The following is a 19,134-nucleotide window of genomic DNA, read 5'->3' as shown; positions in this document are numbered from 1 at the left end:
GAACTAAACAGCTGCAGAAAGCTAAACATTGGAGCTTCCCATTGACAAATCCACTAAAAGCACAAAGCACCATTGATAAGTTCATAGAGGGGGATAAGATGAAGAGAGACTTTTGGAGATTTAACAAAATAGGATGCATCGCTACATATTTTCTATGTATAGAGAGTATTGCGTTTGACCAAAGTAAGCTTCATCACCAGACATTGTAAAGGACTCTACAAGTATAATTTACTTACTATTAACTTCCATTTAGCCTGTGTGAAGCAATACTAGTTCAAAGATTTAAGTTCAGGATGTGTGAGACCGACCGCATCAAAAACCTAAATATTGCACAGTTACTATGGAAAGGAAAACAAAATAGAAGTACAATATAATACTGTATGTGTGTGAATATAGTTTAATTGTCTATGTCAATGTCGAAGTGTTTTTACTGTGTTGAAAAATCCGGTTGTGTTTCTTGTCTTCGCTCCCATTTAAAAAAGAATAGAAAGAAAATAACTGTTTAAGTAACTGTTAAAACACAATAAAGGACTAATGGCCAGATATTTCATTTGTAATTTATGAGGGGAAACATATTTCGAAACAAATCTAAACGATTCAACTTAATGAGCCAGTTTTAGAGTGAAAACACAGACTTTGACCTTGAAAAACGGTCTCACCTCGGAGAAGGGTGATGAGAGAAACCAGCCTGTGCTCCTGGAGCACCTGGTTGAGTTTGAAGTGCAGGTAGTGATCCGTGTACATCTCCATCGTGTTCTTCAACAGGATCCTTCCACTCATCAGTAGGTGATGAAGCCAGTCAGGTATGTGAAACACTACTCGCCCTGAAAAAGATGGAAATTAAGGTGTGATAATCACATAATCACTGAGGTCCTGTTACCATGACAACAAAAATGAAACGGCGGTAAAATGGATCAGGTTTCATGTTATAATATAATTCCAGAGAATTCCCTCCATGGTCCACACTGGACCCTGCTCTACACAGTTCTCTCTCCATCCCCCCCGTCTCTCTTCTCCCTCCAGTCACAGCAGAAGACACTCACAACAAGTCTGGTTCTGCTCAATGTTTCTGCCTGTTAAAACGGAGTTGTTATTTTCTCTCTTATAGTTTGTTATTTACCTGTAAAGTGTCCCGAAATGACTTTGATATAATTTCCATCAGGGAAGAGACAAGCACTTACCCACAAACATCAAGTAGTCGTAGACTCCTTCTATATGAATCATCTCCATGAAGTAGTTCTGATTGTGTCGTTTTTCAGCTGTTTCCGAGCGGTTTGCGTTGTTTTTGAAGAGATCATTAAAGAGCTGAGAGAGAAAAAAGTACTTCTAAAATCTTCATCATAAAGTTCAAATCTTTACACAAGTTTTTATTTATAAGCTACACAAAATTACAGCAGGGGGGGGTTCTGCTTGAAGATTAAAAACGAGTCAAATTGGTTAACGTTAAATTGAAAAACATTGTTTGTGGCTCCCCCTAGCAGAATATCTGCTTCTCTGTGGAACATCCGTTGCCACATACCATATGGACATTTGTTTACAAAACAAGATGAAGGGTCTCATTCAAAAAGTCTCTTAGTATTTCATATATAAACACTGTCCCCGGACAAAATTACAGGTGAAGAACATTTTTTATAATAGCCAGAGAGTTCTACTGATAATAAACATGAAGGCTCTAATTACACCAATAACTAGGCCATAAAACATTAGTAATTTGGATGAGAAAGAAAGATTCAAGCAAAAATATTATTTTAAATCATAAAAAACAAAAATCTATTGGCTCCAAACCTTTTTATCGTTTTCTGACGTAGGGCTGAGGATTGTCAGCTCAGGGCGACTGGGTTTGGGTTTAGGCGATTCACAAGAGTTGAAGAAGGACTGAATGAACGGTTCAAGATGCTGCCCTTTCTGCCAAAAATAGTTAAGACATCTGGTTAACATATAGACACTTGTATCAACATTCCAGATTTTATTTATAAAAACAGGTTATTTACGTACCTCTTTTATTAACTTGCTGGGAACGGACTTTATGATTTTTCCTTAAACACAAAAATAACGTCACATTACAATCTGCTGCACTAAGCTAACAAACATCTGCTCACTAACTGAAGGTCGTGCCGAGTGAGTGCGTTATGCAAACACAATCCATCTCTGTGGACAAAATCTATACACACAGTTACCCATGTTTCATACCTAAATTCACGTCCGGCAACATTTTGTCCAAAAACTGTGACTCCACACTGTGAGGGGACAGAAAGTCTGCAAGGAGTTGACTGTTGCTCAGCTCTGGATGAGGGAGAAGTTTCTGGAAGTGTAACAAATGTTATTTTATAAAAGTTTGACAGTAGTGCAGACGTTTCATGGCTGTACAAAAAAACAAGCATCCAAACAAGCCCTATTTCTGACAAAGGAGTGGTTTGTGGGTAAAGGAATCCTGAAAGACACATTTTTGGTTCCGGTCCAGTTTTCAGAACAAAATATAAATCAACTTTTACACAAGAAGCTTAGATGAAGTCAAGAAGGAAAAAATCTGGAGAGAAAAAAAGAACTTGATTTCCCATATTCTGGAGAAGAGTTTAGATGTCAAGAACTTGCAAAAAATCAGTTTTGAATTCACAGTATTCACTGATAATACTCCACAGCTACAGTACTTTCACTATAAACTTCAGAAAAACTTAATGAGAAAACAAATGTCTATGGCAATTAGATACCATCTGGTTTCTGTATTATTATGATTATCAATGCTACCAAAGAGTTGATTTGCTCCTTTGATATGCATCCAACATCAATCAGAATGTAATAGTGTTTAAATTCAGTCTAAACAGGATACTAGGAGAAAAACAGGTTCAAACAAGTTCAGAGATGCTCTTTGGAAAGAGAGCTCTTTCTTAAGGTACTAAATCAATCCTGGCTCCCTCGCTCGTCTGTCAGGCTCTGACAAATTCACTTGATCAACCTTTCCCACACATCCAGACCTCCTGTGTAAAACATTCACCTGAAGATACTCTTGGAACTCCTCCCGCTTGGATGTAAGAAACTCGTAGTTCTTAGGGCCGATGATTCTTTTTGAGGGCAGCTGTGCATCTGGGAATGATCCTGCAGCGGGACAAGGGGTTGTGTAGTAATTTCTTTCAAATTAAGCAACACAACCATTAAATAGTGCTGACGTCCTTATGCATGACAGACCTGGACATTTGTGATCGAATTAACTAAAGCTTACCGTGGAACTCTGTAAGCTTTGACTCCAAGACGTAGAACTCCAGATATCTGCGATACACTGACCAGTGTTCTGTCTCATGCCCCACTATAGAAAATGAAATGCAACTGATCAGTTTGTTTAATCCTTTTTCAGGAGCACTGCTAACATAAGGACATTATTTGCTAGTACTTAAACTCGTCTGGACGATCCCCCCACAGATTATACATATCAAGTACCGAGAGATTATTTACATTTACCAGAAGATGAGACCAGTAACTGACACAACATGAGTATATCTCTTGTTTGTAAAGAAATGCATGTTTGGTATGTGTAAGAAGGGCATCATTACATTATTGTATGTAGTTGCAATGTTCTGACAGGAACAGGCAGTCGCCAGAAACAATATTTTTAAACTTGCTGATTGTCGCTTTCAAGTAGTTGCATGTTTTTATTTGCCACTAGTTTATACAAATGAGCAGTTTTATAGACCCAACGTATTACTTTGTTATAAACATAAAGTACCTTGAAAAGTAACAAAGAGAAAAATAGGACAACTACGTGTGATAATAGTATTGGGTTGGTCCTCTTGGTGAGGAATCCATTGTCCAATAACAGTTTTTCATGAATAGCTAGTTTAAGCTTAGTTCTTGTTGTGGTACATTAAATTAAAATCTGAAAGAACCACAGCTGCACAGCCTAGATTTATGTGGGTTTAGGTGAGAAATATTTGAATTATGTTGCATTAGTTGGTTTAAACTTTATAAACCATACACTAACAATGCAGCTCTAGTATCCTGCAAAGAGCATGCGATATCGCAAATGTGGTCCAGAAAAACTGCTTCTACGAGGCAGAAATATTGAAAGGACCAGGTTTCAGGAAGGGGTTCTCCTTCCTAGCTAATCAGATTGCAAATATATAATTCACAGGAAAGCAGACTCAAGCGGGGGAGAAGATACAGTGCAGAGTAAGGGCAGGAATAGAATGTAAGGTGTGTTTGAGCGTGTGTGGATGTGTTTATGTATGAGAGATGAGAGAGCGCATGGAACCAGAAGTGACACAGAGGACAGAGAATATGGGCGAGCCCAGATAGGCAGTATTTTCCTTTTATGTTTGAAATAGTTTCTAAAGTTAATATTTACTAATGTGAGTGCATTTTTAACATAACCGGTATATATTGGCCTCCCAGAATAGCTGCCTTGGTGCTCGGTTTGGTTTTTCTATTGCTTTTTTGTGTGTTATCTTATTTCATTCTTATAATATTCTTAACACCACAAAACATCTGATGTTGTATTAACAACACTGGCAATAAACATTTCTGATTCTGATCACAGTTTACCTTTAAGCACACAGAAAATAGTAACACTTTAGTAAACACTAGAAAAAATAGGATTGAAGGACAATATAAATCAAACACTGCTTTTCTATTTTTATTTATGTAAAAATTCTGAATGTAGAATGTGTTGTCCAGGCCTCACCTGACTTCCTGTCATTACGCTCAACATCGATGCAGAACACAGGTATTCTTTCCCTCTTTATTTCATCGTCATAGAAGTCAACATAGGGGATGGTGATGTTCCAAGCAGCGAGGTTACGAGGAGTACTTGGGGTGGAAGCTGCTTCTACCGGGGAATCATCTTCCAACACCATCATGGCTTCCTCTACCTGAACAGCAGTGAGGGTTGGATAGGTTAAACAGCATGTTACAACCGTAGTAAAAAGTTTAAATTATCACAGCGCTGTAGTGCTCTGGTGATAAAAAAAAACATTTTAATACTTGGAAATGTGATGTAAACTTGATACTTGGATAATGAAGAACCAAATTTGAGTTTTCGTCCAAATGAAACTATTACATTTGTGATCAATAATTAATTGGCAAAAAAAATGTAATCTCGTTAACTGAAGTTGCTAATTGTTTTGATTATTTAACGTTATTTACTGATCAGAGGATTTTACTATGATAATGACACATTGTAATATATTGTGAAGGCAACTGACATTATTTTACAAGCTTTATTGAAAGAAACATACAGGAACAAAAATAGTGAAGAGAAATGCAATGAAATGAGATGATGATGTGGTAATATCCAACATAATAGGGAAAAAACAACACATCAACCTTATGCAACAGAGAAAAGGTTACGGCGTCTTTCCGCTCAAATAATGAATGAGTTGATGGTGTGATGACGATAAAGACAATGACAATGTCTTTATCGATGAGGTTGACGGAGAGAGGGGCATCTGGAGGCACTGACTTTGGGAACTTCTTGGATAAGGTCCCTCAGTGCGAGTTACATGTTGACGTCTAGACTTAACTTTACTCGGTTAAAGGGACAATGAGCCTGGAAGCATTGTACTATGTGGCTGCCATATGACACACAAACAACGAGCAGATTGCAAGTTGTGATCTCTTTTTGCAGAACATTTGGAATGACCAGGTGAAGCACGCTTGACTGTGGACTCACTGAGTCAACAAGCGTGTGAAGCCCTTGTGCCTTTGTGACAAGACGGGCGTGCGTGCTCTGAAGATCGGCTTACTAGAAAGACTTTGTGGTTGAAAGCAGAGAGAAGGAATCGGCTTGCATCATGAAGAGAAGTCTGCGGAAGTCTGGCAGTGCAGCCGCTGGAATGATTCCTCTTGTTAAGGCATATTTACGAGGGGGTGGGCACTGTGTTCTGCTCAGTGATTGGATGGCAGCTGACTCCTGAAACCTTAGGCAAGAGATTTAACCACAGTTTCCTCCTTTGTCCTCCTCCTTCTTTCCCTCAGCTTTATTAGATTTTTTAATGTAATAGAGGATCTGAGGTTCACAAATTATTAACAATCTAAACTTTCCCAACCCTAATTATGGATCAGAATGATACCAAACACTTCATGCTATGTACAAACAGGATTAAATGTTTTAAACATCATATCCATTTAGATACATATCAACATACTTTGATATTTGGTGATCTAGTAGATACATAGCTAATTACTTTTTTACACAGGTCAGAATCTGAGCTACAAAGGGATTTTCTGCACTTTTAGAATATCTTCACCAACTCTTTCCAGCTGGTTGGTGACATTATTTTTTATATATATAGTTTTAATAATTATTACTTTTATATAATAATAATAATAATAAGGATTTACCACATAGTGGTATAAAATAATCCATGACCAGACAATAACAACATCATGAGAACATTTAACGTAGGCTGTGTAGTAATCAAATTGTATGAAGAGAGGAAATCATTTCTATCATTCCCAAGGATGGAAAAGATAACGTGGATGGTGGGTGTTTTAAACTTTGATTGTTCGATTGTTTGACTGTAAGATGGTCATTCTTATATACAGTTTTGTCAGTATGTTTTTTTTTTTTATAAATTGTTACTTTGGCAGCCTTGTATGAAAAAAACCTGCTAGAATCAGAATTGTTGGAGGCACGGAGAGTTACAGAATACCTTTCCATTGATGAGAGGAACAAGACAGGGGTTTTGTGCAGAACAACAGTTGTAATGTTAATAGAAACTCTGGATCGGTGGATCAGGCAGAGGTCAAACATTTAAGGGGCCATGATGTCTCCAGGGGAGCAAAAGCTTGCATTATTTGCAGACGATTTAATGGTGACCCTAACACAACCAACTAAGACACTCCCTAAAGTGATGGAGATTCTAAAGGACTGCGGCATATTATCAGTGTACAAAAGTAATATTATTAAAACCCTAGTTTTAACATTGAACTACGACCCACCACCAGAAAACAGGACTATGTACAATTGGAAATGTGATGTAAACTTCATTAATTATTTACTTACGCCTTTGCCTAGAGACTATTCGAGACTGTTTGACATCAACTACGGACTATTAAATAATATATATATATATATATAAGTCAGATTTACAAAGCTGGGCCTCTTAACATTATTTTAATCTAAACTCAAGGACAGCCTCCATCAGGATGTACGTTCTTCCGCAAATAGATCTTTTTCAATGTCATCCTGTCAAAGTTCCACCAAAACAAATTTACAGAATGGGATGGATTATTAGCAATATATACTGTTTGTGACAAGGGAACAAGTCCAGCAAATCGATAACCCTGCAAATGACTAAAGAGGGGATGGTATGGGCCTGCCCTGCTTTCAAGATTTCTAGCATGCATCACAATTTAGGCACCTGATTTGTCTCTGTTTAAAATCATACATTGCAGGTCTGAAGAACATACACGATTCTAGAGTAGTAAGGCTTTGACTAAGTGCTCTCATAACAGACAATGAGGTAGTGTATCTGACTTACTATGGCACAGCATAAAATTGATGGAAGACTTATGACTTGGATTTCAAAAGGCAAAACCACATATCATTCATTAATCCACAAAAACCAACACGGTTTGGAAAAACATGATTGACATATGATATATTATTTTAAAAAACATTTTTGAAAAAGCTAATAGATACATGTGAGATACGCATTTCGTTATTGGATGTAAAAAGTACCAAGAAACCATATCTAAATTGTTACAAAGGTATACAACAATCTAAATATAAAAGAACAAATGAAGGTATGTTGATCACAAAGGAGAGCGGAGGAAGAATTGGTCATCTAGAGTGGTTCTCAACAAGGTCAAAAACATAGCAGGAATTCTGTTGGAAGAGTAATGTGAATTTTTTTTTCATTCATTAGCACGGGTGAAGCATGTTGGAGGCATGCGTAGTGGAGCAAAACACCCTGGCATTTCTTTTGGAGCTCCATTGGGATCAAAGTAAGGATGCACGGTATTGGCAATATTGGCACATTTTTTATTGTTTAAATCAAGCATTTCTAAAATGCGCACTTTGACCAATCAGTGTCACGTTCTTTATATTTGTCAATTTGTACTTCTATGTCTTGTTGTCGTTTACGTCTCTGTCTGTCTGTGAGCTCTGAGGCAGCTTGTTAGACTCGGTTGCTATGGCGACATGTCATGCCAGCGCGGCTCAGTATATACACAGAAGTAAGACTAACTTTTGAGCGCTACTCAAACGCGAGTGATCTAGTAAGCCGCTCATCTCTTTCAACCCCCTTTGTTAAAGCAACATATTGTAAATACCTTTCATCTCGTCTCAGTTTTTTCTTATAAGATCGCGGAACTTCAAAACAAGTGTAAACCTGTCTGTCTTCGCCGTATGCTAATGAGCCAGGATGTAAGCGTAAGGTCATTAATAAATTTGCTATATGTGTTTCAAGAAGGAGGTGGAATTTATTTTTTTGTTTTGGTGATATCGCGACGTGCTGGTGGCTCCTCTCTGACGTCGCTCAGTTTCGCGGGACTTGCATCGGTTTCCTGCGAAATTGAGCCACATCAGAGAGGAGCTGCCGGCACGTCGCGTTATAAGTGATATTTTTCTCTGATAATGTCGGCACAGAAGCACGAAAATAAAGGACGGGGAATATCGCATCGTTTTCCATATCTAATCCCCCGGACCTCCCCTACAGTACTCGCACCTGCGCGCGGCCACAGTTTTAGGTGAAAAAAAAAGACAAACTACTGTGTTCGTGGTCTCCCTTGTGTTGCCTCTGGGTCAAGGTGGATGACCAGAAATACATATTAAGTGGTAGGGCGCTCCTGAGCATCATGTCAAAATGGACCATGCAGAGTAAAGAAACTGGGGTGTATGCGGAAATATTAGGGGCGACGGGAGGGTTTAAGGCATTTAACCCTTTTTTTTTCTTTTTTTTTTTATAGAAAGGAAACTAACAAATTAAAAATGGAAAGGTACCGTTAATACAATGAAATGTAATCCACAATCAATTTTTGTTCCCATATGTACAACATTTCTTCCCCCAAAAGTTGTGGCCGGGGGAGGCAGCCCGCTTCACCGGGTCTTAGAACCGCTATTACTTGTGACTCCTTAAACACAAATGTAAGAACTTTCTGCTCGCTGACGCCCTCTTGTGCTCACTAAAACGTTGCATTGAAAAATACACAAGTTAAAGTTGGAATAAAAATATATATATATAATATTTATTGATTTTAACTCTATACATTGTACATTCAATTATAACCCTGTTAACACTGTGATGACCAGGGTCCATCACTCTTCTAAAAGGGCTACATTATTTACCGTGACTGTTTTGAGGGACTGTCAAGTCAATGCAAATAAGGAAAAGAAATGGCATAGTAAAAATTACATTTATAGACTTTTAATTAAATGAAAAATTAAAGACGGAAGATGTAAATGTAAAAGAAGAAATTAAACTAATAACAAATTATTTTTAAAATAGTTTGTCCACTGTCAGACAATTTTAAATATGTTTATAGAAAGATTTTTGTAAACCTTTCTACTGTTTTATTCTGACCTCATGAGTGAATAAATACAAACAAGTTTTTTGTTCCTGCAAGCATTTCAATTTGACTAGTGATGGGTTGATGAGGTGTCATGAAAGAAAAATGAAGCTGATGAGGTATCATGATAAAGTGTCTTCATTTCGAGTTTTAAAATAAGGTTTAATGAGATAATAAGACAATGTGTCACGATAACTCATCAGGTGCTTCCGAAGGCCTCATATTAGATTTGGCCATGAGTTCATCCTAATATAGTTATAGAATATATAATGTAGTTCATAATAATAACAATAGGAAGAGAAAACAAAATCTCACCATGTCATCTTCTCCCTCCACCAGACCGTAGGACGGCAGCATCGCTCCTTCCATGGTTGTACTTTTGAACACCCCTTTGATCTTACTGCCAATGCGGCTGATCCCGAACGACTCTCCTCTCTTCGATGTGTTCCTGCAAGCCATGGTGAAAGGTCAGAAAAAGAGGAGGGACGGACGAGGAATGCGCGGATGAACAAGCTTAAGAAATGACATTGAGGGAAAGAAGCCAGCCGAAGTATGATGGTGTAATAGTGAGGGAAAGCTCAAGCTAACACATAAGAGAAATGTAAAGTCAAATAAAACACAGTGTTGGTGACCAGCAACACAATCTTCCATACCTAGATTATAAAAAGCACACAAACACATATTTTGAGTGAAACATGAAGTTGACTTGACTCCCCACATCAAGGAACTAAACAAAATAAAGGGGAAGTAACACTGAAGGGTTTGCACACATTAAAACAATAGACGAAGGAGTCCATGCACCAGTGCAACCATGCAGGCAGCAGGCTCAGACGGAGGAAGGTGACAACTGGTTTGATGCATAGCATGAAATCTCACTGGTGACAGATGGACAGAACCTAACCAACTTACTTTGGCGATGAGTGGCGGTGGGACAAAGAGCCGTATGGTAAAGTTGTGAAGGTGGACTGGGCATGGAGGGAGTTAGAAGATGCAGGTGAAGAACTACCAGAGGTGGTGAGCAGTGAGGGCGGGGACTCGGGGCTCCAGTCCCAGGAACTAAAAGCAGATCAGGGTCGAGTCCCCATGGTAATAGGGAGGAAGAGGAGCATTGATGGGAGCAGGTCAGAGAATGTGCTTGTTACAGAGTCAGAGGAGGTGAAAAAAAGACAGCACGATGGTGGCAACACATGGCTGGTATGATGGGTCGACGGACAAGGAATAAAAGTTCTGGAAGTTTGCCAGTCAGCCGTTATGTCCATTCCCCTCGGATTTATGACTGGAATTTTCATGCTGTTCAGCAAACTGCCTTCATAACAATTAAACCATTGACACAAAATATTCTGTAGACCAGAAATCAAGAGTAACAGATCTTTAATTGTCCGTGCTAGACCCGTACTGGCATTAGTGCTTTTATTTAGTCTTAACTTCTGTACAAACTAAACTTAAGTTAACTTTTTGAGAAAGCTTTTGATTTCATACTTTTTAAAGGGCAACTAATGTGTTGATTTAAGTTTCTCTTAAATAGATCTTGGACCTCTATTGTACTCATCAGTATGTGTCTGTTTGTACAAAACTTTCTATTCTTTCGTTTTATATCATAACAGAGTTATCTCAAGACACTTTACAGTTTTAGTAAGGCTATATCGGAGAACAGAAAAGCAGATCCCAGTGAAACAACAATGAGTGAATCACAGTTTAAGGGACTCATTGTATTTAAACAAAGCAGGCGTGATTACAGATGGGTGGACTGAAGTTCATTATCAAAATCAGAATCAGAAACTTGTTAACACAACAGGGATATTTTCTGTATTACGTCACTGTGGGCATATTGTAACCTCTCGTTTGCCGAGATTTCAGATGGCGGAGTTCAAAACATCATCATGATGAGAGACTTACTGCATCTTGGAGAGGGAAATAGTGAATCAGTCAGGAAAGTTGTGTTTTCACATTAAATTAAAACACATTTTCCCTTCAATCACTTTTGTTCATGCATGTACTTTTTTAAATCACTAAGTGACAAAAGTGATGACATTTAAAGTTTAAAGAGTCAGAAATGTATGCCAAATACAGCATGTGCATTTATATACAAGATAAAGTATCTTGTTTTGTTTTGTTCTTTGTTACCTAAAATCAATATGTATTGTAATTGAAAATATTTCATTCATTCATGTTTTTTTTTTATTATTTCCATAAGAAGTTGATTTTACATTTTACTTATTTTACCATTTGTTAACCAACAACGGTGGTTGTACTCATGACTGCAGCCCAAGTAATTTGAACATTTGTTAAAAAGGCAGCATATGTTCAGGCAAAAATATTTTCTCCCGTGCAGCAGCACTGCTCAGCCAACCACTGATGCTTCATACTCACCGGATGTCATCCATACTGAGGCTATTTCTGGAACAATATGCACAATGGGTTAGGGCCAAGGGCTTGATGCCACTCAGACACCATAACTGAATAAAACTTTAGCAGGCTGTTCACACTGAAAGGCTGTGTTCTGCCCTTAAATTGTTGGATGCTTTACAATGTCACACATTTACTTCCATACAACGGTTGGATGACACTCAACATGATGAGTATTTCCAAAACAATTTAAAGGAAAAAAAATTTGGATGACAAAATATCCACAATCAAACAGAAAAGAGATGGAATTGGGCTAACCTGCTCATTTTGGAATTCCTTGCCGGAGACTCCGCCCCTCTCAGAAGCTGGCGGAAGTACTTTAAGAAGAGATGAAGGAAATATTAGTAAAGAAACACAAGTGAACTACATATGATGTTTAATGTTTAACATTTTTCCTCTCTTGAGGTTGTCGAGATATAATTCTGTAATTTATACAATTTTCTAGAGGCTCTTTCCAAGCGGAGCGGTGGCCTGCTGTGGACAAAAGCAGCGGCTCACTCCACCCAGCTGTATTCATTCAAACTGTTTCTGAAGGGTGAAATTTGGCTTGACAGCTTGGCGTAACGCCAGCCGTCTCTCATTGGCCAGTTGTGCTTCTGGAATTGTTGACAAAGCCAGTAGTATTTGGATGTAAGAGACTATATATCAAACTATATTGGAGGTCTGAATGGACAACAAGAACAAAAGTCCACAGGAAAAAGGCACGCCCGAGAAAAACGTATTAGAGTATTAGAGAGTCTTATCCGTTATGTGTAAATAAGGAGGGTGGAATTTAATCACTCGATGGCCCATGTTGTATACTGTGATTATTTTGAGAAGCAAAATATAGACAACAAGCTTTAATATGATGAATATGAAAACATATATAATTATGCTTTGATACTATGGAAATAAGCAAAAATATTTTAATAAAAATCACAAAAGAAATATGGAAAAAACAGGATTAAAAACAAAATTTTATCCATGCTATTTCAAAATGTATTCCCCTAATTAAAGAAGAACAAATAATAGAAAAGAAAAAGAGAAAATGATGTCATAAAAGCAAGGAACAATAGATACATTTAAAGTTGAACTTTTCTACATGATCATTTTTATAGTTATACTGACGAGGGCCAACGAAAACATACTCAAGGGACTGCACGGGGCCCACTGGCTGTACATTGCCAGGGCGTGATACAAACAGTACAATTTTGAATTATGAATAAAGAATTATGAATGAAAAACATCTTTAATCAAAACTTTAACATTTAAAAGTGTATGTAAGTCAGTAATTAAGTTATTTGTAGAGCCTTACATATATTTGTATGGGATACATACCTCGTCACTGTGACAGAACATAGGCGTGAAAACGTTCTCCAGTAGAGACAGCACGTGCTCGTAGGCTTCGAACAAACATGTCATGGTTTGCAGTTTTACCACCTCTTCATGAGGCCCTTCAGCAACTGAACAAGAGACTCTTCGTTAATTTGTTGACATTCATGGACCATTAGCTCATGTTCAGGTACTTACTATTCCTTATCTCTTCAACAATAAAGGGGTCAAATCGGATCTTGTCTATGCTCTCGTCCAAACAGTAGGTCTCATAGATCTTCCTGACCTCCTCGTGAAGCATAAACTTCTCTGTATCGGAAAGCTCTGGACACAGAATCCTGTCGTTGAACTCCTCTGAAACATTCAAAGACAATGGGTCTCATTCATGAAGCGTGAGCAGAAGGAATGTGTGAATAAAATATAAGCAGTGGGAAATTTAAGGGATTTTGCCATTCAACAATGTCAAAATCTACACCTGCTCCTGACCATGTGTGGAGCTTATGTGCTTTTGGAAATTAACATTTTAATTCATATTATAGCTCTGTTATGTGAACAATGAGCAGATGCATTTGAAATGCTTAGGCTAACTAAACCCTTAATATTATGCTACAATATGATACATAAGCTCATTTTCTTCATCTCTATCCAAGTAGGGTATTCGATTAAATTAGAAATAAATAAGTAGCATGAATAGCAAGTTACTTTTTAACGTTTCAATTCCTTGAGTCCTTATTGGCACAGCACAAATACCAAAGATAACACAGCACAAAAAAACAAATAGAGCCGAAGTGTATATACAGACATCTGAAATGTTGACAGCTTGAGAAAGAGCGTCAAAGTGACATTCATAATCCCTACTGACTTAAAGTTAAAAGGATCATTTTTCGGTCGATAACAACAGATTAAAAAAATGGCACCGAAGCTGCCAAGAAACGTTGGGGGACCTACAGCTTCACAACTCCTATTGCTGATGTGTTTCTTTGCCTCCAGTTAATGTAAAAAAAAAATACAGTTCACCTGGGATACATTCTATGTTCTGCAGAGGCAAGATTTGCTTCCAAAAAGTTAGTTTCTGAGGCGCTGTTGAGCTCCACAGGAAAGATGTATTAAAGTTATTTTCTGCACACTTTTCGGAAAATGTATTTACCCAAGCCACATACTTAGAAGGACTGGACTGGGAAACTGGTAAATCCACAAGGCCTTCGACACTAACAACATCAGAATCAGTGTGGACACAATAACCATCTCAGTGTTTCCCGACCACCCGTCAAGAGTTGCCAAAGCTTGCGCAGCGCACAATGACGTCAAGAGCTGGCCTCATGAAGTGTAGGGTGTCTGCTCTGTATTTGCCTATCTTGCCCACGTCAGAATCTCATACAAGGATGAGGAAAAATCACTCTTCTTTGCTGAAGAAGCCCACAAATATATCCACAAAAATATATTTTACTGTCCCATGTCTGGGGGTCCGTACCAATCCTTTTCATGAATAGACTTTTTCTGATTGACGCCAGAATTCTTCCACATGTAAATAAATGCCTAAACCACAGTAATTTCCGATCATCAATTTTTCCATGTAATGTACAACTAAACGCATATGGCTTTAAGAACCGGTCCTGCCATCAGGCAAAACCTTTTCAAATTTTCTCTCAGACCAAATTGATTAAAACAAACACATTTCTCTAAATTATCGTGAAGTATACATATTTTTACCGACTGCAAGACAGAATTGTAGCACATGGACAGCTCCTTCTTGCTTCAGAAAATTCATAAAACGAAAGAGAAGGTCCTGCTGGCCTCGGATTTCTTTCAACTCCAGCTTCAGGACCTGATAAAATACAAAAAAAATAAAAACAAAACTATTGATAAACTGATGAACATTTTTAGGCTGGAGAAGAGAAACAGTCATCAGTAACTTACAGAGGCCTTTTTGCTGCGAGGGTCTGCATATTTTTGCAGGAATGGAACCAACATTGAGGGCAGTTCTGTCGCTTCTTCAGGCTTAAGAAGAAACAGACATTTTAAGTACTATGTGTACTTAAATTAAGAGCAAAATGCTCCTTTCTATTGTTAACAACTTACCGGAGTTTTGTCAATGAAAATCAAAAGGAGGTGATTTACTGTATCCTTGAATTAAGAAAAAATTAAATGTAAATTCAAGACAGACATTTTTGGACGCAAGTTGTGTTAGAATGTCTGTACAACTTTGTGTAGTACTCACAGGATCAGCCAGATAGTCCATGGAAGGGAGGAAGACTGAGCCAGCCAAGACTTCTCTTATGAGGAGAGTTAGGGAACTGAGAGATGTAGAAGAGACAAACAGAATAAGAAAACACATTTAATCATGTAAATTCTGAAAAACATATATACACCTGCAGTCTGTAGCTTTTGGCGGAAGGATGTAGGGAAACAGAATCTCAGTGAGCTTTCTCAGGTAGAGGAGCTCATCTCTACGACTGCGAAGAGCTACATGAAGATCTGGACCGTATTCTTCAAGGGCTGACTGCTGTAGAAGCTCTGGATTTTTTACTAAAAAGACAAGGAACAGATTTCAATTACATTACTAATACATTTGTTGGAAACACATTGATAATGTACCTTTTTGCCTTGCTTTGGCTATTATTTCAATGTGCTTCATGGAAACTTTAAGAAGTTTTTGTGTGATCAGGGAGGCAACATTCACCTGAAAAGATTTGAAATAATTGTTCAAAATATATACTGAAAATTACACGACCAGCTCCCTCACCTTCTGAGTTCTTCGAACCAGGACAGAAGCAAAGAATCGTAGAGTCATCCTCAGCTCGTCCACAAACGCCTCATCATCAGTAATGTCTCTAAAAGGTAAATAAAAAGGTTTCTGGACAAGAATCTTTAATAAGATTTCAACATCATTGTAATTTTATTATTTATAAATAATACTTATTAATGAATTCAATGGTACAAAGGAGTGAAGTCAACCGTTGACATATTTCAATTTACACTATAATCCATTTAATATTCAATAACAAATATTGATCAATTCATCAAACAATATGCTTTTCCATCATCATAATACATATAAGATAAATAATAAACATGCTACAAATAAATAAAGTTCATCCTTTTGCACAAGATATATTTTTGTTCAAAACAAAATGACAACTTTCGTGTAATCCAGAAAAAAAAAATATTTCAATTTTAAATAGTTTCCAAGACACAATTTCACAACAAAACTTAAAGTTTACCTGTACCACGGATAAACAAAGTTCTCCAAAACAAGTTCCAGAATCTGGAAGAAAAAAAAAGTTGGTGGGAAAACTATTTAAACAGGGAAAGTATTCACAGGACTAACAGATCTACCTCAGACAGAGATGCATCCACCTTTGAGGAAACCTTCAGATCAAGCCATGGTTGATAGTTTTCCAGTAATAAAGTCGGTCTTGAAAAAAAAGGAATTAAGGCATTATATTATCACGTTATATATTTACACCACGAGAGGGCGGTGTGGCATTTCTAAAATGAAATCAATGAACTTTAAGGATACACACAGGGGGAACTCGTAAATTTGATTTATACGCTGAAACTAATATGACATATAATAATCCAATTCAACATATTTAAGTTAATTGTGAGTTAATTTATATCATTTGAGTGTACAGCAAATGAAGACCTACATTTTTCAAAAATGTCAGATAATTTGAAAATCGCATACAATTAATAGGAAGGGGATTTTAAATAAGAGAAACATTGTCCATCTGAAAGGTTGTATTCTTGAATATGTACATAGTGTATTGGAAGGCCCAGATTCTTTAATAGCAGTCCCCAAATCTGCTTCATTGTTGGGTCAGATCTCATCTTATTCTTGGCAATGACCTATAAATTATCAATGAGTGCTTCACCATCCCTCATCCAGACCTCAGTTTCCAAATAGATGTGATCTGATCAGAGAAGACTGACTTTGAACTTTGTGTGACACTTTGAACCACAGTGTGTATACAGTGTAGCTTTTTTCTGGTATTTAGAATTTGTGTGTTATTTGTAATGATCATCAACAAAAATAAAATAAATAACTGCTTGATATATCTGACCTTGAATTTAATGTGTTAATATAACATATTAGTATAGCTATACAATTAAAATGCCTAGATTAAAGTCTTTACAGTGACCCACCTGTGTCTTTTGCATTTAATTTTTCCACAAACCGCACAACTGTGACCGAGGGGAAACAACTCCTGCTCATACAACTATAAAAAAAAAAATTAAAAAAAATATTATTAAGCACACATTTAAACAACAGACAACTAAAAGTTGTTGATTCTTCATTCACAATTAAAAGTTAAAAAGAATAGAAGACATTTTGGACAGACAATTAAAGGGTAAATTCCCCTGAAAATTCAAACTTCACACATTTTCTATTCATCCTCATGTCGACTAAGGATTGGGATTATTTTCAGAGTAATCCCATCCTTTTTAGAGTTAAGGTAAAAAAAAGTATGTCTATTTTTAGAAACATCAAGACATTTTTATTTGCGCAGGCTTTTGTGCCTTGATTTTCTGGAACTCCTTTGTGTTATCTTGACCTTTTAAGTATATATTTTATTGAGTATTGTTTTAATTGTTTAAGGGGTTTTGTGACCCTGGTCTGGAAAAGCGCTCTATAAATATAAATTACTTACTTACCTACATTTTTGTCTACAACTAAGTGTAAAAAAAAAAAGCAACAAACTGCAAATAATCCCAAGCCTTACTCAACATGAGGGTAAGTACAAAATAAATTTGAATTTTGTGTGAACTATCATTTTCTCACAAATAATAAAAGATAAACAACAACACAGACAACATGTTAATTATAAAAGAGTATTTAATTTTTAATTTTTAATTTAATAGTGTAAACACAGTCACCGTCAACAATATATCGCCAAAGTTTTGTTATTAGTTGCTAAAAAATAAAACCAATTAATTGTACCTAAGATTGTTATTATAATCACAATAACCAGAAATGTACATCAATTATTTCATTTATTAGAAAGCAGGTCAAACCATGTTTTAAATAGTTGTAAATACATGTTTAAATAATCTGACTTTTTCCTTATCAACATTGTTTTGGTATCTTTACAGTTTAAAATATTGAAATGACTGATGTAGTCTGGGACATATTCTGGAGCTTTTTTTTCATTTTTATTTAACTAGGTTCAAATATTTTATTTACTGAATGTACCATTATCGGTTTCATTGCGGATTTTACCATTATAGTGCGATATCTTACCTTTATCTTGGGTTTGATGGAGACCAAGATGTTGGGCAAAAGTGACTCTGGCCCCAGAGAGCAGTAGAACGTAAACACACCGGCCAGGAAGGACCAAAACACCATAATGATGTGAATGTATCTGTGGAATTCAAAATAAGAACCAGGACTCCTCGATGAAGACAGTAGATGAGGTTTACAGCTGCGGTTTACCTGTTCAACAGCACAGTTGACAGAAGCAGGATGAGCAGCAGGAAGCAGAAGATAGGATACTGTCGACCCAGTTCCCTCAGCAGGTCAACTTTCATTTTACGTCTGAGTTTCTGTAGACAAGCCTTGATGAATCCCATCGCTGCTGTTTATGGCACTTCTTCTCGGTCAGAGGAACACGACATGACTGCGTAAAAGAACCAAATCCAGCACCTTAAAACCCAGAATCACTGAACATATCCTCACCAAACAGTTGTATCGACGCACGTCTCTACAGACATTTTGCCGTCAGACGAGCTCTTTACTTACTTCATATGTTTGGCGGTTGTATTAGCCATTTTAAGTTCACCCGTGGCACCATTGTGTTTTTACCATCAATAAAAGGAAAAGGATGATGGACGGAGCCACATCTGTAACGCTGAGCCGGATTAGCTGTGCCTGGTCCGATGTTTAGCTAACGGCTAACGCAGCTAGTTCTGTCACCA

The 19,134-nt window shown here is 37.1% G+C and overlaps 1 protein-coding gene across 3 annotated transcripts in view; it reads right to left on the bottom strand.

Annotated features, from left to right (window-relative positions):
* The window catches only part of snx14 (sorting nexin 14), a 21,256-nt gene extending 2,122 nt beyond the window's left edge, over positions 1-19,134 (bottom strand). The window contains exons 1-26 of one of the 3 annotated variants that reach the window (XM_087780144.1): positions 18,959-19,134; positions 18,653-18,836; positions 18,461-18,581; positions 17,365-17,438; positions 16,555-16,633; positions 16,440-16,483; positions 15,962-16,049; positions 15,814-15,898; positions 15,588-15,744; positions 15,437-15,512; positions 15,298-15,342; positions 15,136-15,216; positions 14,929-15,043; positions 13,417-13,572; positions 13,225-13,349; positions 12,166-12,224; positions 11,872-11,898; positions 9,817-9,949; positions 4,673-4,859; positions 3,218-3,301; positions 2,993-3,093; positions 2,191-2,302; positions 1,996-2,036; positions 1,786-1,905; positions 1,182-1,305; positions 660-824 (exon numbers count right to left, since the gene is read on the bottom strand). In XM_087780144.1, the coding sequence (XP_087636270.1) occupies positions 660-824; positions 1,182-1,305; positions 1,786-1,905; positions 1,996-2,036; positions 2,191-2,302; positions 2,993-3,093; positions 3,218-3,301; positions 4,673-4,859; positions 9,817-9,949; positions 11,872-11,898; positions 12,166-12,224; positions 13,225-13,349; positions 13,417-13,572; positions 14,929-15,043; positions 15,136-15,216; positions 15,298-15,342; positions 15,437-15,512; positions 15,588-15,744; positions 15,814-15,898; positions 15,962-16,049; positions 16,440-16,483; positions 16,555-16,633; positions 17,365-17,438; positions 18,461-18,581; positions 18,653-18,789 (2,536 nt within the window). In that variant the 5' untranslated portion in view covers positions 18,790-18,836; positions 18,959-19,134. Of the gene's footprint in view, positions 1-659; positions 825-1,181; positions 1,306-1,785; positions 1,906-1,995; positions 2,037-2,190; positions 2,303-2,992; positions 3,094-3,217; positions 3,302-4,672; positions 4,860-9,816; positions 9,950-10,410; positions 10,558-11,871; positions 11,899-12,165; positions 12,225-13,224; positions 13,350-13,416; positions 13,573-14,928; positions 15,044-15,135; positions 15,217-15,297; positions 15,343-15,436; positions 15,513-15,587; positions 15,745-15,813; positions 15,899-15,961; positions 16,050-16,439; positions 16,484-16,554; positions 16,634-17,364; positions 17,439-18,460; positions 18,582-18,652; positions 18,837-18,958 lie in introns of all 3 variants that reach the window. The other 2 variants (XM_087780143.1, XM_087780145.1) reach the window with 2 other exon arrangements.

Source organism: Callionymus lyra, chromosome 18, assembly GCF_982586985.1.
Source record: "Callionymus lyra chromosome 18, fCalLyr1.hap1.1, whole genome shotgun sequence".
Lineage (NCBI taxonomy): Eukaryota > Metazoa > Chordata > Actinopteri > Syngnathiformes > Callionymidae > Callionymus > Callionymus lyra.
This window is presented reverse-complemented; position numbering and strand designations above follow the sequence as displayed.